We start from the raw sequence: 23,473 nt of genomic DNA, 5'->3' as shown, positions 1-23,473 counted from the left end.
CAGCTTTGTCATTTTAAATTAGATTTCTAGGGATCATATGGTAGTTCTAGTTTTAATTTTTGAGGAACCTCCATATTATTTTCCATTGTGGCTGCACCAATTTATATTCCCACCAACAGTGCACAGGGGTTCCCTTTTCTCTACATCCTCCCTCACCAGCACTTGTTATTTCTTGTCTTTTTTTTTTTGCGGTACGCGGGCCTCTCACTGTTGTGGCCTCTCCTGTCGCGGAGCACAGGCTCCAGACGCGCAGGCTCAGCAGCCATGGCTCACAGGCCCAGCTGCTCCGTGGCATGTGGGATCTTCCCGGACCGGGGCACGAACCCATGTCCCCTGCATCGGCAGGCGGACTCTCAACCACGGCGCCACCAGGGAAGCCCTTCTTGTCTTTTTGATAACAGCCATTCTGACATGTGAGAGGTGATATCTCACTGTAATTTTGATTTGCATTTCCCTAATGATTAATGATGTTGAGTATCTTTTCATGTACCATCTGTGTATCTTCTTTGGGAGAATGTCTTTTCAGATCTTTTGTCCATTTTTAAACCAGATTTTTTTTTTTTTTTTTTTTTTTGGCTATTGAGTTGTATAAGTTCTTTATATATTTTGGATATTAGTCCCTTATCAGATATATAATGTGTAAATATTTGTCCCCATTCAATAGGTTACGTTTTCATTTTGTTGAAGGTTTCCTTTGCTGTGTAGAAGCTTTTTAATATGATTAGTCCCACTTATTTATTTTTAACTTATTATTTTAATTAATATATTTTCCATGGTTAAAAATACTTTTATTTTTAAATATTTTAAGCAAACAGTTAAAAAAAGAACCCACCACACTATCCTATTAAATCAACATCTACATCAACTTAAAAACAACTACTTTATATGATTTCTGTTCTAGATGTCTATGTGATTAATAAATCCCCTCTCTCCAATGGACTGTTAAATTTCTACATGGCATGGACTGTTTTTCATATCTTTCAACTTCCTGCAGTACCTAGAAATGCCTGGCATATAGTGGGTATTCCAAAAAAAAAAATGTTTTGCAAGAAGTTTTTCCTCCATGTACCACCATGGGGAAATAGCTATACCCTGAAACCTGTAAGCACTGACATAACGCTTTTGCCCCCATCAGAATTTAAGCATTTGTAAATGTCCAGGTACAGAGTTCTAAAAAGTTCAATTCAGATGGTTTATTGAGCACGTATATGCATTATGTTACATGCTAGTTAATGTAACAGGAATGGAGCCAGCGAAAAAATAGTCCAAAGGTAGACTGTAGAATTGTGTGGTAATTCAGAACTGAAGAAAGGAAGAAGTTTAATGGAGGAGGAGGTGATCACAAATTCCAAACATGAACAAGATTTCAAGATGAATGAGGATTATAATAAGGGTCTTAGATTGAAGCAAGTTACCTCCAGGGATACTGCTGGGATGTATGCTTGTTGGGAAGGTTAAAGAATAAAACCACATGTTGGAAAACTTGAAAATGGGAAGGACGAGAAATGGAGGATTAGTTTTAAAGAATAATACAGGTGAAGACCTTTGTCTGCTAAAGAAAAAGAATAGTTCATGTTTGATGTCAGAAAGAGTGGCAGAAGAAAAATCATGGAGAGAGAAGGAATATTTATCAGAGCAAGGGGCATTATGAGTTCAAAAGGAATGGGAATCAAGGTTTTACAATGTTTATCCATAAAGCAGATTTGATTCTGGAAGCACAAAATATATTGAAGGAGTGACAGGGTTTTTAAAAAATATGGTTCCTTATATTACTTTGTAACAGATTAATAGTTCCTACCTTCACCACTCTCCATGCCTTCTACAAAAATCCCCCCACATTGGGGAAGAATCCAGTACCGGCGTCTGTAACGATCCTGGCCAAACATCATCGAACGTAAAGAGTGAGAAGCGTCAAAGAGCTTCCTTCTGTACTGACTCTGTTGCTGTTAAAAAATGATGCATATAATTAAGCTATGGATGTTAAGTGCTTTAAAAATTAATACATAAGCGACTTTACACTTATTATGCCTTTAGAGCAGATAAATTTCACTACTGGGAAAAGACAGCAAAAGAGTTAAAATATTACAAGCCTGACTTCAATTTTAGTTACACTTATAAATATAGAAATTACTTTGAGGGTAGATGGAATATTTTTGTTGCCGTGGATTAAAGAGTTAAGTTTATTTTATCAAGTATAGTATAGTAAAGCATGTCTTATACTTAATAATAAACAGTGTGACCAGGTATTTCATTAAGCCAAAGCAAATTGGCTTAATTCTATTGATTACAATATGTAACAAATAACACTCATATATGTAATTGACCAGACCTCTATTTGCCTATTTTTATACTCATGTTGTAAACCTAGGTAACATATGACTAAATTTTGGGATAAATTTGTGATGAATCTAACATGGCTATAGTATACAGGTATCTCATAATATCAATTTCATAATACTTTTAAAAACTCATTTTTTTAAAACAAAAAATTCATCTAAAACTTCACTAATACTACTGAAATTCAATTTTTAATGAGAAGTTCATAAACATTTATAGTTTACAAATCCAGTGAAAATAAAATCCACAAATGTACTAATATAAAATAAAACATGAGCTGCCAAAACTATTATCATAAAATTCGACTGAATTTTTAAAGTAATTAATTCCAAGAAATAAAACCATGCATTTATTGGTATTTTATACTTAAAAGAAGACCTGAAGAATAGAGGCCCTGGTGAAATTGAGTACCATGTCTTAAGAGGCAAGTTTTTAACCTTGGCATTAAACTTTTAAGGTTTAATTGTGAGAATGTTTCTAAAGCTCCTCATTTTAGCTAGTTACAAAAAAGCTTGTTTTTATCTAGCAACCAGAAAAACTAATCCCATACAAGGTGGATTTTTGAAATGCTGCAAATAAATAAATAAATAAATAAATAAATAAACTGTAATCTGAAAAGTGCTTACTTTACTCAGTTTTTCAATCTGTTTTTCTAGCTCTTCAACACTTGCTGCTTGGTCACCTTCATCCTATACATAACAAAATACAGTATCATTTACCTGTTTTTAAGATTTATTTATTCAGTCAATCAGCAAATATTTAATGAAAGCCTCCTTCCTATATACAAAGTACTAGGATAGGCACCATGGAAATGAGAATATCAATATCAGTTCTTGCTCCCGATAAAGTGTTAATCTGGTAGGGAGACACATAAAACATTACACTAATAAATAAAAACTGCCAAACAGCAGAAAGCTATAAGGACCTCAAGAGAGGTGGCGATTAAGAGTCATGGAGCTCAGGGAAGGGTGAGGTTACTTCTAGTGGGAACCTATACCAAGAGAGGCTATATGGAAGAAGTTACGTTTTAATTAGCTACTGAAGAATTGTTAGGATTTGATTGATCAGAGAACAGAGGACAGGGCATTTCAGAAAGAGTTTGACCTGAAGAGGTAAGGTGGGGAGATGAGGCACAGATGAGTTTAGGGCTAAATTATCTAGAGCTGTAAGTGCTTGGCAATGGACAATAATACGATCCTTTGAGGGAGGTTAAATACCAGAACTATGCTTTACAAAGATTAGTATGGTAATAGTTGTAAGATGGCCTGGAGCAGAGAAAGGACTACAGTTGGCAAATCTAGTTAGCGAATTGTTGCAATGATTCAAGAGGAAAAGAGGACGTGGGTCGTACTAGGATAAAAGAAATAGAAAAGGAGAAAAGGAAATGGATATAAGAGATAGTACATAGTCAGAACTGTTAAGTCCTGGCAGCTCACGGATACAAGGCAGAAATGGGTGAGGGAGATGAAGGAAGGAGTAAATTATGATATTAAGGGTTTAAATCTGGGAGACTGCAAAAATATTGGTATCATTAACTGAAAGAGTCATTTTAGAGCAAAAAAGGGTAAGTTATATTTTGAACACATTGAGCTTTTAGAAGAAAAATAATCCCTACTATATAGAGTACTGATTTCATAAATAGAAATTTTGTGATTATATAAAATTTTTCATTCTACAAAATGAATATAGGAAAGCTACACCCAAAGTATATGTTTTAGAGGGAAAGCATGACATAATATAAAGTATATGTGCTTCTTTGGACCTCAGCTGCACGATTTCATATAGGCAAATTATTTAACTCCTCTAAAACTGTTTCCTAATCTGTAAATTGGTGATAACATTATCTTGTGATAACATTATCTGTAACATGGGATTTTTGTGAGGACTAAATAAGAACAGATCTGAAAGCAACTAGCAGAGTTCCTGGTACATAATATATAAATAAGGTTACTTTCCTTCTTTCTGAAAGTTGTCCTTTAATTAGAAAATGTAGGTACATCTCAGGTTTAAAAAACATAAGCAATTGTTTTTGATGTTCACTTTCTATATGCTTTTTAAAAAAGCCACACTGCCACCAACCACTCTCACGAACAGATATTTCTAAACCAGTATAGTTATCTCGCCAACAGAAAGAAGTGAAAGGGAAACTTCAATAGTTTTACCATTCTCTATCTACTCTTTACCCAAATTTAGGGGACCAATTTACAAAGGCATTTAGGCATATTATTTGTGGTAATAATAACATCATTTCTATTTATTTATTTATTTAAACATCTTTATTGGAGTATAATTGGTTTACAATGTTGTGTTAGTTTCTGCTGTATAACAAAGTGAATCAGTTATATATATACATATACATATATCCCCATATCTCCTCCCTCTTGCGTCTCCCTCCCTCCCACCCTCCCTATCCCACTCCTCTAGGTGGTCACAAAGCACCGAGCTGATCTCCCTGTGCTATGAGCTGCTTCCCACTAGCTATCTATTTTACATTTGGTAGTGTATATATGTCAATGCTACTCTTTCACTTCATCCCAGCTTACCCTTCCCCCCCCCCGCCCGTGTCCTCAAGTCCATTCTCTATGTCTGCGTCTTTTTTCCTGTCCTGCCCCTAGGTTCTTCAGAACCATTTTTTTTAAAGATTCCATATATACATCATTTCCATTTAAAAGAGAACAGGCTCAATGACCCTTAAACCTTGACTCTTCAATTAAATAGATATTTAATGGCTATACGATTGTATAGTGACCGTTTGACCAGCAGGATGTTTGAAAATTTGCTTACATAAAAATCAACTCTATCAACAAATATTTGAAATAAGATATCAGAGTAGCTATGTATCAGCCAAATTAGCTAACTACCAGTTCTAAGACTTTTCTTATGATGAAAAAGAAGTAAAATATCTACTGAAGTTTTATTTAAAGGAGCTTTGGCTAATAGTCCTTATAATTTAAGAGATATGAAGGAATTTGAAAGGCCAGAGAGGAAGGCAATAACTACAAAGCTAAGAACGCAGAATCTATCCCTGCCATGGTTCCCCATGGTTTCCCAATCAGAAGAGAAGGCTGTTGTATGTGTCACTACATATCATAGTTTAATTGTCCACATAACCTCCTCCACAGCAACTTGTGAGGTTAAAGCTCACATAGATTTCAACACAAACCTAAGTATTAGGGAAAGAGTACATGTGTTGAAGGAACGAAGAGTGAAGAAAAGTGGGAATCACCCTTGAGACAGAGGGCTGTGACTTAGTCTCAGGGCAGTATTTTCTAATTGAAAGGGATCACACGGGTCTCAATGGAAAGGCTCCTGCAATTAGTCCTTTAAGGAGTATAACTACTGACACTCTACCTATACTTTAATCAAGAGGCCAGACCTATTTTCAGAGGATAATCTTATCAATAAGGTTCATTAAATAGTTAACCTTTAATTTTATTAGGAAATTGATAAGTGGTTACCACTTCTTCATGATAAAGAAAAACTCCCAAATAATTTAAAGGAAATGCTAATTTGGTTTCTTAGGTCCTAAAATATTCATTATTTTCAAATGTTTTTAAACTGTTTTCTCACATTAATAACAAATACACATTTGCCAGGATTTTGATCACTCTAATTAATTCTATAATTCAACATTCATAAAAAATAAAAATGACTACTTTAAATGACACATCCGGTCTTAAAATATTAAAAATGATGTTTAAATCATTAGTACTGATTTTTAATAGTCTTCATCTCCCTTAAAGAAAAACAAATGCATAGTTTGTTAATTCTCCATGTGAAAAAGGCCAGGTGAAACACATAATTTCTGTAAATAAATTCCAATTTAGTGGGATGACCACCCAGTAGAAGATACTGAAGTCCCAACACAAGGCTGTCAAATTTATGAGAGTTAACACCTTAAAACAATTTATAATATTAAGTGCTGAAAAGGGATGCTAATTCTATAAAAAGGTGATTAGTATTGGTCAGAAAAGTTTAATTCCTGCTGTGGAAACAGCTCTACTTGCCAAATGAAGCAGATTGGTTATAAATAGTATCTTTGGGTAATTACAATACTGATACCCAAATTATATACCCTTCACATTATTTGTCACAGCATGAAAGTATTTGATCAAGTGGTTTCAGAAATACAACATTATGAAGTAATTTCTGCAAGGAATCTCAGTGTAGTCTCCTTTTCAGCCTGGTACTCTTAAGAGAAGTAAAGCTCACTCTAACAATTTTTATCATTCTGGTTTAAAATATAACATGGGGGGTGGAATTTATGAAAATATTTTGTATTTATGCTATTTTTACTTACGAGAAATTGTATAGCACATGATCTTATAAATTATATTATTATCCAGATTTAGTAAAAAATTTGATTCAGTAATTTGTCATTGGTCTTGATTAGATATTATTTTCACCCATTCCATCAATAATTCATCTCTCTAAGTCTTCTTTCTTTATTTCTCCAGCAGTACTGAGTTGATACAAGAAAGGAGAAGAGTTCTTTCTAGACTTCCTTGGCTAAATACTCCTGGCATCAAGGGCAGAAGGAATAGTTGGCTGTATATTGTTTTCTGAATGCCATTCTGCAACCCTATCAATATTTCTAGCATTCTTTTCTGGTAAAAGGTAAACATCAACCTTTATCTCCCTTTTATATATGTCCATTTCCATGGCTTATGGTAGCTTCCCTTACACACACACACCCTCGCTGTGACCTTGCCTTCTTCCCTTTAGCCTGCTCTTCAAAACTAGCCCTGGGCTTCCCTGGTGGCGCAGTCATTGACAGTCCGCCTGCCGATGCAGGGAACGCGGGTTCGTGCCCCGGTCTGGGAAGATCCCACATGCCGCGGAGCGGCTGGGCCCATGAGCCATGGCCGCTGAGCCTGCGAGTCCGGAGCCTGTGCTCCGCAACGGGAGAGGCCACAGCAGTGAGAGGCCCGCGTACCGAAAAAAAAAAAAAACCCTAGCCCCTCTCTTTACCTTAATTGAATCCCCTCCAATATTTTTAGGGATCTTATACCATTAATTATTCTCTTCCTCTCTTTAATCTTCAGTGCCTCTCTCTTATTTAATTGGCTCTTTCCCTTCAACCAAAAATCATCTCAAACCTTCTGCATCTGAAAAATCCTTGGTCTTTGTCTGCCTCTAGGAACTACCCTTTCTTTTGAGGCATAATGCTTGAAATAGTTAAGTTTACTTTCTCACTTTCTATTGTTTTCAATCAATCATAGCCTGGCTTGTGCTCTCACCCTTCCAACGAAACGGTGCTGGCACTGGTTACCAATGACCTCTGTGTTGCCAAATACAACGAACACTTTCAGTCCTCGTCACACTAGGCCCCTGCTCCCTCGACACTGTTTATCATTCCCTCCTTTTTAAAATGTTCAAGTTTCTTGATTTTTATTATGATGACATGTGTAGAAGAGAGTTAACACTGTAGGCCCTTGAAAGGTCGGCTTACAAAGTTTGCCCTTGGCTAGTGTCTGGAAACTTGAATTTTGGGGAGTTCCCCCACCCTAACTGATAAGAATAGCTCACTGGACCTAAACTGTGCTAACAATGTGGGTTACACTGAGCATCTACTTTTCTTTTGGGAATCTGGAATTTAGCACATGTTATGCAGAGGGTGCCTATGTGGCCAGCCCTGAATAAACAACTCTGGGCACAGCGTTTCTAATGAGCTTCCTTAGAACACAGCATTTCACAGATTGTCGCAATTCACTGCTGGGAGAATTAGGCCCATCCTGTGTGACTCCACTGGGAAAAGACTCTTGAAAGCTGGGCCTGGTTTCCTCTGGACTTTGGCCCATATGCCTTTCTCTTTGCTGGTTTTGCTTTGTTTCCTTTTGCTGTAATAACTTGTAGCCATGGCATGACTAGATGCTGATTTCTGTGAGTCATCCTAGTGAATCGCTCTGACTCTGGAGGTGGTCTTGGTATTGGAAATCCCTGACCCACTACAGAAATTTTCTACACCTTTGTTCCTTCTTCAACAAGAAGCCTTGTGGGCTCTTCTTAAATATTGACATTCCCCGGGGATCCAACCCCAGTACACTACTCTAATTAATAAACCAATCCTGCTGTGCAAACTTATCCAACTCATTATTTTAAACTATTGTCTATGTGCTAATAATAACTTCCAGATCTACACTTTCAAGACTGAACTCTTCTCCAGACTTTAGATTCTTTTTTTTTTTTTTGCGATACGCGGGCCTCTCACTCTTGTGGCCTCTCCTGTTGCGGAGCACAGGCTCCGGATGCGCAGGCTCAGCAGCCGTGGCTCACGGGCCCAGCCGCTCCGCAGCATGTGGGATCTTCCCAGACCGGGGCACGAACCCGTGTCCCCTGCATCGGCAGGCGTACTCTCAATCACTGCACCACCAGGGAAGCCCCCAGACTTTAGATTCTTAAATCCAACTGACTGCTGAGCTTCTGAACAGGCACCTCAAACTCAACATGTCCAAAATAAACCTACCATCATTTCCTGTCTTCAGTTATCTGTTCCATATTCCCCTCCTCCCCTGTCATCTATTTCCTCTGCTCCTTCTGATTTCTCTGTCTCAGTTAATGGCAACAATAGCAGAGCAAGCAGTCCCCAGGCCAGATAGCTGGTATCAACCCTACCTCTCCCTCCATCAACCTACACAGTCCATCTTCAGATACTACTCATTTTTCCTCCTAAATATTTATTGAATCCTTTCCTTCCTTTAGTCCAGTTTCAGACCCCTCGTAATTCACCTAAACTACTGCAATATCTCCTGACTGATCTTCCTACCTCTGATCTTGCTCTGTTCAAATCTATTTCTATCTTCCACAGAGCTGCCATAGTGAGCCAATGAAAAAAATCAAGTCTGACCATGTCATTCCCTCACTTGTAAACCTTCAGTGGCTTCCTATTACCACAAAACTATAAAATCCGAGTTCACAGTTGTGGCATGTGAAGCTGTCTCGTAACACTAAAGCACTTGTAAGTCGCTTAAAGCACGTTGTGGTTTCAAGGCTCTGCGCCCTTGCTCATGCTGTTCTCTCTGCTTGAAGATTTTTCCATGGATTCCTGGATTCTTCTCTAGGTTAACATTTAGTCCAACTTGTAGCCTCAGCTAATGAGTCCAGAAAGCCTTTGTGAAAATTTATTCCTCAGAAAGGTTCAATGTCCTTCCTTCATACCTGCCTAGTACATTGTAAATACCGCTATCAAAGCAGTTAACACTTAACACATTACATTTTCTTACTGTAAATCTTCCTCAGTGAGACTGTAAATTGAGAGGGGACTTTGATCAAAAATGCCTAGAGCTAAAAAAAAAAAAAAGGAAAAGAAAAAAAGCCTAGAGCTAGGCACTTAATAAATTGGGCTTTGAGAAATACATCAGTTTCATTAAACCTGACAACACTTTTAAGGCATGAAGTATTGTACAAAATAAATGTAAGATAGCATGTTAAATAGAATGAAAAAGGATACCTAAAATTAAGAATCTGAATAGTTCTCTGGAGAACTCTCATTATATAAACAGAAAAATTTAACTTCTTTTATTCAATGTAAATACCCTCTCTGTATAGAAGGCATTGTATTCTACTCAATATTTACCTAACCATCACAAAAAACTTTGAGGTGAATATTATAATATTCAGTTTCAGATGAAGAAACTGAGTCAAGTGTGACAACGAAATTCAAACCCAAATCTATTTGACTTCAAATTCTGTGTTATTTTCAATATGTTATGTAATATTAGTTAAGTATTGAAATCGACCTAAATTTGATTACCTCATCTTCACAGATTTCAGTCTTCTTTCCTTTTTTGTCTTCTTTATCTTCTTCATCCTCATCATCTTCATCAGCTTGGTCATCACTATCATCATCATCATCATCATCATAATCACTATCTCCTCCCTTCCTTCTTCGTTTGCGTCCTGGAGTGGGTGTGCCCAGTGGATGCTGTTCTTCTCCAAGATCAATGCCACCTGAAGTGTCTCTTTTGCCTGTTTTCTTAGCATGAATGATTCTGAGCCTTTAAGTATGAAAAAATGATGACATGGAAGAAAAGCCTTCTTCTTATACTTTTTGAGGAGCATACTATGAGTTGTAAGCAAAAATACCTTATGGTATTTCTCTCACACTAATCAATAAATGAATGACAATAAAAATTAGCATGAAAGAAACTTAAGAAGTATGTTCCCAGAAACTACAAAATATATTAACATTCAAGAATTATTCTGGCTATCTCTTTGGAATTAGAATACATTTTTTAAAAAACCAGAAAACTGAGAAGATTAACTCAGGAATGGCCAAGTGGTAAGACCTGATCCTATACTATCTGACTGAATAAGTTTCAATTCAAGTTACTGCAAAGAAACTATCCTCTTAACACAGAAGCTGAATAATTTCAGCATTATATTTCCTAGCAGGAAGCTAATTAAGTTTTAATGCTGAATACATTTGGATATGTTAGGCCCTCTATAAAAGCAAACTTTAATTAGAAAGCAATTAAGGAAAAAAGTAGTAGTTCCAAACAGATTCTATTTGTGATAAAAATAACCTGATAGCAACAACAATCTTAGAATATGTGATTGCTTGACTTCTTTGAAAGAAAAAAGATAAACTGACTTTCTTCTAAGTTTGAAGCATATGAGCTCAGTGAATATCATTATATCTTTTGTCTACTGAAAATTCTGGCACTGAGTTCTGTTAGTTTCATATCTCATCTTAATTAAGCTTTACCTTTTCTAATTCTTAGACAAAATAAAGTTTAAATTCTACCTTTGCAATTTGTATGTTTTACTCAGAAACTTGCAAAAAAAGGAAAACAGTATATTAGTTTTAATAAAACATGACTTACTTGCGGAGTTTACCTTCTACCACCCATTTATCTCTCCTCAAATTTGACATGTAATCAATGTTCTTGTCGATTTCACTGCCAATGCAAAAGTTTATTAGAAGACATATATTAATCCATTATGCAATACATTAATTTGGTAAGCAAAATGATGCAGTTTTGGGGTAGGTACAAATGATGATTGCCAATGAACAGCAAAAACAAATGAAAAATTATATTAATACATAGCTAAGAGATGCGTAGAAAACTTAGAGATGCCCAGCAATGGTAGAAATGCATGGCTCTGAAATGTTTGGATTGATTATTTTCCTAGAAAGGTAAAGGAATAAAAGTAACATAATTAAAATCTGTAAAATAATGAACAGTAAGAACAAGATGAACATGGAATTTGTTCACCAAATCTTCAAATACTATAGTGGAGGACTTACTTTGACTCTGAAATGAGATTAAGTACTTTTTTTTAAGTGCAAATTAATACACAATAAATAAATAATATTAAGATTGTATCAGCACATGATAAAAAGTAGGTAGATAATTCTACAAATGGCAGCTACTAAGGAAAATCAAGTAGTCATTTATCATCAAAAGATGAAAGAAAAATTCTAGGTTTTTGCAACAGTGCTGGATTCTGGAGCCACAGCAAGAAAAACCTGCTTACACTTCAGTATACAAATAAATAACAAAATTACCAAATAAACAAAACGGGTTACAAAGACTATACACAGTATGATTCAAAATTTCTTTTCCAATAGACTGCAAAGAAATACATTGAAACATTATTAGCAGTAGTCATCTCTGAATGGTGAGATTAGTGTAATTTTAATCTTTTTCTTTGTGGTAGTCTGTAACTTCAAAATTTTCTATAAGCAATTTGTATTACTTTGTGACCAGACAAATTCAGAACAGAAAAGAATCACCAGAAATGTCTGGGCATATGCTTACCTCACCACACTCTTGCTGCACGCCAGTTCATTGATCAGGAAAGCCAGAACTGAGGCTTTCTGTGCTGGAGTGTGAGCCTGAAAAGCTTTGGTCTTCAGGCTTTCAGTAAGCTCAGTTTGTCCACAGTGTGCTTCCATAAAAATTTGCAAAATCTCGGAAACATTGTCTCGATTCACACCAACATTCAGCAAATGTTCTCCAAGAGCTGTTTTGGCCTATAAAAGGTTGGCATTTTTATCAGTATTGACCACAACGACTCATAAGATATAAACAATAAGACTTTTAAATATTGGTATTATATGATTTAGGTATTACTGACAAGGGCTTTATTCACATTTTTGATGAAGTGGCGATAAAACATGACGTTCAACGTCATTTAGTCAACAGACGATAGACAAGTTTTCAAGTACTTGTAATTTTTCCCTTCCTTCTTCAAACCCTTGGTTAAAAAGTTTGGTGGGGGGAAGGGTATGTAAACTTGTGGCTAAAAATGGTCTCACCATACCTTCTTTGACTACAGACACTATCCCAAGCTTTTCCAGGCTCTACCAGTAGTAGTGGGGGAGAGGTTGAAAAGTACTAGCAATGTGTTTTCTTGCTCTATGGTGTCACGGATTTTATTGCCTAGTATGCTGAATGAATAGGGAGATGGAAAAAAAAGTAACAGGTGCATCTGGAAGATTCTCTCTACATTACCTAGAGCAAAGCTGACTGAAATGTGTATCTTAATTGGAATTAAGATAAATTTGAATTATTGAGTATCCACTTAGCAGTACAGTATCTTAACATGCTGGTCTGTAGGGGCCTTGATTAGCCTCAGTTATTCATAGTGTTTCAGAGAGAACACAGTATAATTTCAGAAGGCACACATAAGTTAATTGCTTTATGAATTAAGAATTCTCTGTTTTGCTGAATATCACTTAGGTATTTCCTTAAATCAGATTGCTTTTTACCAAAAGCTAGAGGGAAAGAAAGTAATCTGGTAATGATTTACATTCCTTAGGCTTTGTGAACCAGGTTTTTCTAAGTTTGCACCAGTTGTACCAATCTACCTTTAACTTTGTACGAAGTTATGTAGAAAAAATTGGATGTTTGTACAATCTTCTGCTAATACACTAAAGCCAGCTATCAATGCACTGATAGTACAAATTAAAAAAATTATATTTTGGGGTTTTTTACCTTGTATCCTGTAATTAGACCTGGATCACATACAGCAGCTGAGAGGAGCCTCACAAGCAAGTCTTGTACTTCACCCATGCTGTCTCCTATATTTAGCAATCCCTCTTGAAGAACACTCAGGTTTGGAACATCAATATTCACATCGAAGCCCAAAACTTTACCAAAGTTTCGTAAGAACTGCACCACCATCAGACAGTCTGAAAATGTACTTCCAGAGAGAACAAGTCCTGGAATACGAGGCAACTCTGGCAAAGGCTGAAAATAAAAGAAAAGAGAGAAAAAGTAGTTCAAAAAGCCATGATTTTATAGCTCCTGAAGTAAAGTAAGTTGCTATTTTTCTCTTGCGTTATACCAGTGGTCTTCCCGCTGGACTGTAAATTCCCTGGGGGCATTTCTATAACCCTATGGTACTAAGCATAGAATCCTGAACACAAGTAACCACTAATAAATTTCGGTTGAACTCAACATGAACTTAGATCTCTGCAAAAGAGAACACTAATTTTAACTTAGGTATTGATAAAACACACGTTATACAACTGGACCAAAAATCAGGTAACATAAGAAATAAACATCTCAAAAGTACTTTATCATGGACATACTTAGTAGGGCATATGCAATAGTTTCTTCTACTGATGAAGATTGATTTATAATTCACACTTTTTTGGGAGCTCAGAAGTTAACAGTGTGCATCTGTGTGCCGTATGGTTGGAGAGAGTACCATCTTTAGTTAATGACTGCAGATAAATTACTAGGTCCACATGACCAGAACCCATGACCCTATCAAGAACCCAGTAATACTGCAACTATCAGTCTTTAGGTTTCCCGTATATTAGCGAAACATTGAATTTCAGTGTTAAAATTAGAGAGCTCTCTTGCTATTTCTCAAATATGCTCACATATTAACATTTTAATGACTAACTGTATTATCAGTTGTTATGGACATTTTAGAAGTTAGATAAATAAGTAACCTAAATTAAAAACATTTTTGTCCATGAATGGGATTCAATAATAGTACTTTCAATTCTGATTGAGAAAAATGTGCCTTGTAAATATTTCTATTTATCTAAATTTGCCCTTGTTCAAAAACGTTTCCTCCACTCTGTGCCTGCTGAAATAACTAACCAAAGACTTTTTCTACTAATAGTGTGTGGAAACACAGAACTATGGACAGTTGCTGATATCATACAAATCTTTTGTTACATATGAAAACCATTTAATTCTGAGTTTTCTTTTTTCCTGAATCAGATCAGACATACACATTTCCATATGATTCTAAAAATTTATATAACAAAGCTAACGACAGTAAGGCTTAAAATGGACTTACAAATATTTGATCTAGTGCATATGGATTTAAATGAAAACAAAAGATCACTTAGGACAATTTAGGATTAAAAAAAGATCATTTAGGATTAGCAAGAAAATAAAGCTCACTTAGGATTAAAAAAATTGCTCACCAGGAGCTTATTAAATGTGTTGACTAACCACTATACCCATTCTGTGCTTAGGAAATTTTAAACATCCAATTGACTAAAACTAGAATGCATACTTTCATTTTTATTTAGAAGCATTTATGCTAGGTAAATAAATAGAATATTAGTATCATTAAATTTTCCACTTGGGTACTAAAGTTTGCTTTAAGCACTTTAGAAAAGAGCTTGCATAATCAAGAGACAAGCACTATCTGCATATCATATGGCATGTAAGTAAATATAGATGCTATTGACCAAGTATAATATTCTATTACTGAGACAGTATTACAGATATGATATGCATTATTGTATAATTTTCTAGGACTACTATCTTCTTAACTATAGCCAAACATAATTGATTTCTATTCATAAGTATGTGAAATCATGCCAGTTATCACGGTGATTTTGCTCTTTCCAAGTTGCTACTTTTCTGCATTTTAGCAACATTATAAATCTGTGAAGCATGATGGAAGAGAAAACACACATGAGGTACTTTGCTTGGATACATTTCTTGGCTTTCAGGATCATAAACAGTATGGGCTCTGGAGTTTAAAAAACTGGGGACTGCATCCAAGTTGCCACTTACGAGCTGTATAATGTTGAGCAAATTCCTTAACCTCTCTGTGTCTCAAGTTTTCTCATCTGTAAATGGGCATAAATACCAGTCCTATAGGATTGTGGTGAGGATTAAATGAGAAAATTCATTTAAAGCACTTAGCATAGGGCCTGGCATGTACTAAACATACTCAATAGTTAGCTACCATCACTAAAGCATTGAAGGAGGTTATAGATTATAAATCCTAATTTATTTAAACATCCATAGAGGCATGGAGGAGGAGTTAGATCTTTCTGTAACTAAATGCCTGGGAAGGACCAAATGAAACACAGAAATCCTATCTGTTTCTATAATTCATTTTTATAGATTTCTGCAGTATTTCTACTTAAATTAAAAAGCTTTGCAGTGCTCCGTTTGTATATTAAGAACTGCCATTATCAGCACAGGGCTCTAGAGAGGTTTACTCGTGACCATCCAGGAGGGACAGATTGACCTAGACTTGGAAATCCACTGCTCCAGCTAAAAACACAAGGCTTTCATAATGGCAGCTCTGGCAAAGGAATCAGGTGAGAACACAGAAAAAATTAAATTTATTAATGAAATGGTTTACTTGATAAATTACCTTTTGGTCTGCTAAGCACATGTCTTCATTAGGCTTCTTTAGTTCCTTTGCCATTTCTAATTCTAATCTTCGTTGCTCTAGTTTACGTTCTTTATTTAATCTTTTCTCATCACGTTTTTCTTGCTTTAACCGTTCTTTTTCCTTAAAAAGAAAACCATGTCCACATATTCTGTTTAATCATTATACGTGTTTAAAAAACCTCCAGTTAAAATTTAAAAAGTAATCAGAGTGTTATTTCCATGAAAAAAATTCTCTTAGGATGTTTAGGAGTAGACTTGGAATTACATAGAAACAATGACGTATTTTGCTTTTCAGCGTTTTCACCTTTTGAGTTTCAAAATAATCTTATGACTGTATGTATATATACATACATATACAAAATATCAATATTAGTTTCAACCCAGATTATTTCATTATTCAAAATTTATTCAATCCTTTCCCAGGTTATAATATGAGAATAAAATAGTTATTAATAAAAGCAGGTATATAAAATGCACATGGGCAAGTAAATATTCATAAAAAAAGTTAACTAGTATGAACAAAAATTTTTGTGTAGCTCAAGAAAGCAAGAAAAGATTTACAGCATGAAAATGGAAGCAACATGTTTGAATCTGCAAACGCAGTTCTTTCAAAGTGAATTAGCTAGTCTTAAGACGTGCACCTATGATGAAATAAAAATATTATTTACCACTCTAAACAACATTTAAAATAATGTAAAATGGGTTTTGAAGGCAATTCCAAAAGCTTTAAAATTATTTTGGGTAATGGCAACAATATGGAAATAATCATCCTGTTTCCCTGTTGTAGAGTATGGCATTCTTTTGGAAGAAGTGACTTTCTATAATAATACTGGTGTCATTACTTTATCGTCACACATCAAATACAATTCTCTTTTTAAACTGAAGTATAACTGACTTACAATATTATATTGGTTTTAGGTGTACAACACAGTGATTCGATATTTTTATACATTCTGAAATGATCACCATAATCAAGTCTAGTTACCATACAAAGTTATTACAATATTAATGACTATATTCCTTATGCTGTACATTACATCCCCATGGCTTATTTATTTTATAACTGGACACCTTAATTCCTTCACCTATTTCATCCATTCCCCGTAATCCCCCTCCCCTCTGGCAACCACTAGTTTGTTCTCTGTATCTACGAGCTTGTTTCTGTTTTATGTTTGTTTTGCTTTCTAGGTTCTACATATAAGTGAAATCATATGGTGTTTGTCTTTGTCTGACTTATTTCACTTAAGACAATACCCTCCAGGTCCATCCATGCTATCGCAAATGGTAAGATTTCATGCTTTTTTATGGCTGAGTAATATTCCATTGTATATATACATATATATATATCATCTTCTTTATCTATTCATCTATTGATGAACACAGAGGTTGCTTCCATGTCTTGGCGATTGTAAATAGTGAGGCAGTGAACATGGGGGTGCATGTATCTTTTCGAGTTCGTGTTTCCATTTTCGTTGGATAAATACCTAGGAGTGGGATTGCTGAATCATGTGATAGTTCTCTTTTTAAGTTTTTGAGAAACCTCCATATTGTTATCTATAGTGGCTGCACGAGTTTACATTCCCACCAACAGTGGACAAACATCCCCTTTTCTCCACATCCTTGCCAACACTTGTTACTTCTTGTCTTTTTGATAATAGGCATTTTGACAGGTGTGAGGTTATATCTCATTGTCCCCTGCCCACAATCCAATCAAATACAACTCTTATTTATTAGAGGAGAAATAATGGTAGAATCAACAGGCAATTCTAAACTATTACCACATACGTCTTTCAATTTTCTTTATTTTTGCCAAAATAAAGTCCAAATCCTTACTTTTGAATTCAGGACTCTCTTCTTTTCCAACCTTATCTCCCACTGTTACAGTCTATGTAAATTTAGTCAAACTATTTGCTATTCCTGATAAACATCTATTGTTTCCTTACCTCCTTATATTGGTGTACTCCAGTTAGGAAGGTCATTATTCCCATCTTGCATACAAATCCTAATTAAAAACCTCCACCTCCTTCCTATTCCTAATTTCTCTTAATTGTCTTACCTAATTACAGCTCTTACCTATAATTTTAACCTAGCACTATTGCTTCCTCTAGTATATTAGCATTTTTGCCCATGTCTTAACCATCTCCATTTCAATTATCACTGGTAAGACAGCACGCTGACTGCTGCGGCAGAGCATGCCAAGGGGGAGACAGAGAGGAGTGGAGAAGTAATACATTCCCAGCCAAGAGCTGAGAAAGCACGATTCTTGGATATTATTTTTACCTAGTGATATGCAGTATCTTTCGAATTAAAAAAGCATGTCCATAATATGGAATAGAATGTAAAAGTGACATCTATACCTTAGGATGAAATGGAGGTTTGCAAGAAATCTTAAGAAATTCATAGGACCTTTATTACTTAAAGACAAGCATCTACTCCCTCAATGGGATACTTTAAGGGAAACATGGAGTTTCTAAATTTAATGCATTTATTCACTAATTTATTTAGTGACTTCTACTGAATTGTATAGGACTAATACAAATCCTGTGGTTTTGGTATAAAATGACTCTCAAAGAACCAGAGCTTCTAGGATCCCCTCAACGATCAACTAATATTTAAAATGGCATATAAAGACAGTCACAATCTAGCCCCACACAAGTTCTGGTCTCCTATCTCATGATTCTCAGTGAATCTCCCAAACTCTAGGCGCATTTTGTGATACAACTGTGTTGAGCAAACAGTGTAACCAGTTTGAGGCACTGCTTGGATGATAATGATAATGATCATGAGGGGCGGGGGGGGGGGGGGGGGAAGAGAGGGGGAAGGAGTGGGAAGAAGAGGAGGAGAAGCAGCAAAGCCAAGAGAGGTATATGCACAAGGTTAAAATTGACTAACCCCTCTTTGTACCTTCCTCCCAAGACCCCAGAGGTCCTGTTTAGTTGCAACATTGTATTTATGTACCTGTCATCCCCTCTGACTGGAATGCATAGCCCTTCCTACTTCACACAAAAATAAAGCCTGTGTTTTAATTTTTCCCACAGCTAGTTCAGGAGTTTTAATATTTCCCTTTTTTGAGCTTCCACATAACTTATTACAGCATTTATTGCACTGAGTGACAATTATTTGTTTAAAGTTGATCTCTCGCACTGTAGTGTGAACTTCTAGAGATCAGAGGAACCAACTTCTGCACCTCTTTGTGGACCTATTCAATTCCCAGCAGTATAATTTGCCAGAAACCCTCAGGAGAGTTTTTAATATTATCTTTGTCTCTGACAACTCAAGCCTGTATCAGTGCAATTTTCCTCTCACACTGGTCTAAATATTGTTCTTATTTCCAACTATAATAGTTATCATATGTCTCTAATGGACATATACAGTGTGCATTAGCATATAAAAATTATTTAAGCATTGATTAATTTGCTGAATGATTAAATCTACAAATGCCACATTGTTTAAATTTCAGGGCAATAACTTACAGTGTCTACGAATGACTACGAAATATAGCTCTTAACTATATTTTAGATTGACTATAAACAATTACAAGCAAATTAGAATGCCTCCTTCAAATTTTTTGGGGCCTTTATTCCCAACTTTCCCCGTCCTTACGCAGTTTTCTAGATGTAAAAATTTATGAAATAAATGTAGATTCTTGGTATATATGCCATTTACAATAAAATATTTTTATCATCTTAATTATAGTAATGAAATTTTCGGTATCAAAATATTACTAATATCCTAATTAAGAAGTTATTTAAATTTCATTCAAAGTTGCAACACTTTTCAATAGCAAAAGTGTTAAATTTAGATTACACTAAATAGCCTAAGATACATAGGGTGAAAATTTAAAATGCATAAAAGGATTATTTTAGGGACTCTAAACGCATAACTGAAAGTATTTCTAGAACTCTATAGCAAAATAACAAAGGTATGAAATGAATTTATTCTATTTTAGAATCATAGAAGTTTAAAAACTAAGCAATGAGTGTGGTAGGAGGATCTGTTATTATAAAGTTTTACAACTTATCAAATTGCCAAACAGGCCATTTTTAAGAGGCCATGTTGCAAAGATGCCTATGTTTCCTGTATTTTATGATTCTACTGGGTCTCTTAGGTGTTTGCTCTGGGCATAATTAGGAGATTACATTTCTTTTCACAGCAACTGTACTTAAATTTCAAAGACATAAATATTCTTTAAGAGACACAGATTTACCTCAGGGTGCAAGAAGAATAAAGTGTAAATAAGATTAATAACATAAGCCATTTATAGAAGACAGATATAAAGAATAAAAGTGATACTATTTTATGTCACATATTGAGCGTGAGTAGAAAAATCAGGGTAATTTTTTTAAAGGACCTATTTTTACATTTAAAATGTAATAATAAAATAAGTTTAAACAAATGAAAAAATTATGAATCCATGATAAAAGAAATCCTTATATTTTAAATTTTTAATAAAATTATATATTATTTATATTATATTTTATTGTATTTTACAGGTATAAATATAAAATACTATTTAAAAAGAGTAAAAATTTCCAGTTATCACATTTTCATAAAATCCACCAAAGTATTACACAAAAGTCTGTACTTACTTTAGATTAACTATCACCAAATATTCTTAGAGTAGCTACTACTATACAAATGTCTCCTAAATTAAAATCAAAATTGTTAATTCTTGAGTCAGATAAGTAGAGATTTTAATACATCTAAATTACATTGATAATAATTCGTTCCAAAATTGTGCATGTATCTTTTAAATGTGTATGACATCTAACATTTTACTGAATAGTTAATATAAAATCATTTTACATGGGTTTTTTTTTGTGCTTTTTTTTGCGGTACGCGGGCGTCTCACTGCTGTGGCCTGTCCCGTTGCGGAGCACAGGCTCCGGACGCACAGGCTCAGCGGCCATGGCTCACGGGTCCAGCCGCTCCGGGGCATGTGGGATCTTCCCGGACCGGGGCACGAACCCGTGTCCCCCGCATCGGCAGGCGGACTCTCAACCACTGGGCCACCAGGGAAGCCCTTACATGTTTTTAAAGACAATTTAATTTTAAAATTGAAATTAAGTACATTATATAAAGTACAATACACAAGTATGTCATATAAGTACATTTATTATATCTTCAACTGAAAAATGGGTTTGTTTAAACAAAACTGTCTACATGAGCAATTCTTTTTATTTTTCACTAAGTAATGATTAGTATAAATATAGGATTATAAAATATTCTCATGACTTGAATCATTGAATGGGTTATACATTTTTTATGCTTGCAAATTATTAGATGATTTCTGAAACCTGAACTACTCTCTTCTATTTTATGGTTTTGTCTCCTAAAGTGCTGACATAGTCATTCTGTAATAGACGCATGTTTAACAACCTTTTGTTGTTTATTGATCCTTGGGGAGACACATATACAAAAGACTCTGTTACGGGTACTACGGTTGATTATTCAGATAATATGAGTAAAATGTTTATAAATTTGTGACTGACACAGTTTGAAGTTTTTATAAATGAAACAGGAGATTTTGAGCTACTTTGTCACACTGCTTAAACCAACCTAAGTTTCCAGTGATTAGTAATAATGAAAGCACAAATATATTAAGACTTGAATTATACTAGGACATAAGCCTTTTTTATTCATGAGGCTAAAGATTATCCTTCCTTACATTATATAATAAAAATATTTATGAACTATGATGATACACTAAAATTAATATAATAATAAGTAAGGTAATTTATATGTCTGAATATTCTTATTAATTATAGATTTATATAAAGGAAAAACTATAGAAATTAGATTCCTAAGTTAGGGAACCAATATAAATTTGGGATGTTTTTAGTGAAAAATAAGTTAACACTAAATCAAAAAGTAAGATCAGGGCTTCCCTGGTGGCGCAGTGGTTGAGAGTCTGCCTGCCGATGCAGGGGACGCGGGGTTCGTGCCCCGGTCCGGGAAGATCCCACATGCCGCGGAGCGGCTGGGCCCGTGAGCCATGGCCGCTGAGGCTGCGCGTCCGGAGCCTGTGCTCCGCAACGGGAGAGGCCGCAGCAGTGGGGGGCCCCCACACACGCAAAAAAAAAAAAAAAAAAAAAAAAAGTAAGATCAGTGTAGTGTACACAAAGAAACATAAAAATGGTGTTTGTGTTACCTTTTTGATGACTATGGGAGTTTCTTGGAATAAATTCAGATGTTATAAGAGATTTTTAATTAACAAGGTGAAAGCAATTAATTTTTTAACCTCATAATTCTATAAACATTACCCATAACATCAGCATTTTTGTTTATCTTATTTTTTTCTTCACAACTTAATAATTAAATGTCTAAAGGTATTAAAGTTTAGAATCAAGGGTTACACATAGGCTATTTTAGAATTTTGAGTTGGCCCTGCCTAAGTATCATATGGCTTTAACTTTACAATAAAGTTTGTTCTTTTAACAGTTAATAACAGAAAAAACTGCAGTTGAGCTGTTAGGAAGTAATAAGAGGCAGAATATGAAGCTAAGATGTGCCCATTACTGGCATTACTCTAGTTACATCTCATGCACATTAATAATGAAGAAATGAACAAATAGACATAGGAAGGGTTTGTTAATATTCACGGAGGTGTAAGTTTATGTAAAAGATATGGTGAAAGTTTGGATTATCAGTAAAAATATATGCCTAGTCACTGCTTAACTGTTTATACTGTAAAGATTTCTCTCTCTGATATGATAAAAAGCGTCTTTAATTTTTTTGCTTTTCCTGCAGCATCTAATTTAATGCTGTGTACACAACAGTCTTTTAAGAAATGTAAAAACATACTTAGTTGATTACTAAGATCTATAGGTATCATTCAACAGAGGAACACAATTTAAGATCTGAATAACTGGGGACTTCCCTGGTGGTCCAGTGGTTAAGAAGACTACACAGCTCCCAATGCAGGGGTCGCGGTTTGAACCCTGGTCGGAGGGAACTAGGATCCTGCATACCGCACGGTGTGGCCAAAGAAAAAAAAAATCTGAATAACTGGTAAAATTCTCTAGTCCTGTTCACAGGTCTATAGTTATCAGAGGATAAAAACATTTTGAGAATTCAGCTTTACCTATGGGATTCTCTCAAACATCCTGATAAAGGATTATTTGTAACATATGTTATTGTATTGTTATTTTAAATAATAGTTCCTAAGTGTTTACAAAAAGAAAACCACCTAGAATAAAGTAAAATGACTTTATTATTATTATATAAAGAAAATTATATAGACAGAAAACATATAATGTACTCTGTTCTGGGAAGGCCTCTTTGATAAGTTAATATTTGACCTATGACTGAACAATAGACAAGAACCACTTGAATATTCAGTGGAAGAACAGCAACAGTAAAGACCCTTTGTTTAGAAATAATAAAAAGACAAAAATGACTGGAACATAGTACATAAGGTACAAATTGTATGAGGTAAAGTTGGAGAGGTTGGCAGAGGTCAGAGCATGTGGGTCTGATATGTCACTGGTGAGGAATTTGGACTTTATTACTATTGTAATGAGAAG

At 35.0% G+C, this 23,473-nt stretch overlaps 1 protein-coding gene across 21 annotated transcripts in view; it reads right to left on the bottom strand.

The window, feature by feature from the left end:
• Positions 1 to 23,473, bottom strand: part of BAZ2B (bromodomain adjacent to zinc finger domain 2B) — a 378,273-nt gene that overhangs the window by 41,770 nt on the left and 313,030 nt on the right. For all 21 annotated transcript variants that reach the window (XM_027130377.1, XM_027130323.1, XM_027130316.1 and 18 more), the window contains 7 exons: positions 15,928 to 16,068; positions 13,281 to 13,535; positions 12,102 to 12,316; positions 11,163 to 11,237; positions 10,091 to 10,334; positions 2,964 to 3,026; positions 1,799 to 1,943 (listed from right to left, as the gene is read on the bottom strand). In XM_027130377.1, the coding sequence (XP_026986178.1) occupies positions 1,799 to 1,943; positions 2,964 to 3,026; positions 10,091 to 10,334; positions 11,163 to 11,237; positions 12,102 to 12,316; positions 13,281 to 13,535; positions 15,928 to 16,068 (1,138 nt within the window). The remainder of the gene's footprint in view (positions 1 to 1,798; positions 1,944 to 2,963; positions 3,027 to 10,090; positions 10,335 to 11,162; positions 11,238 to 12,101; positions 12,317 to 13,280; positions 13,536 to 15,927; positions 16,069 to 23,473) is intronic.

This window comes from Aethalodelphis obliquidens, unplaced genomic scaffold (genome assembly GCF_003676395.1).
Source record: "Aethalodelphis obliquidens isolate GAN/ISIS:26980383/991018 unplaced genomic scaffold, ASM367639v1 scaffold2, whole genome shotgun sequence".
In the NCBI taxonomy this organism is placed as follows: domain Eukaryota; kingdom Metazoa; phylum Chordata; class Mammalia; order Artiodactyla; family Delphinidae; genus Aethalodelphis; species Aethalodelphis obliquidens.
The sequence above is the reverse complement of the archived record's forward strand: the minus strand, read 5'-3'. Positions and strand labels throughout refer to the sequence as shown.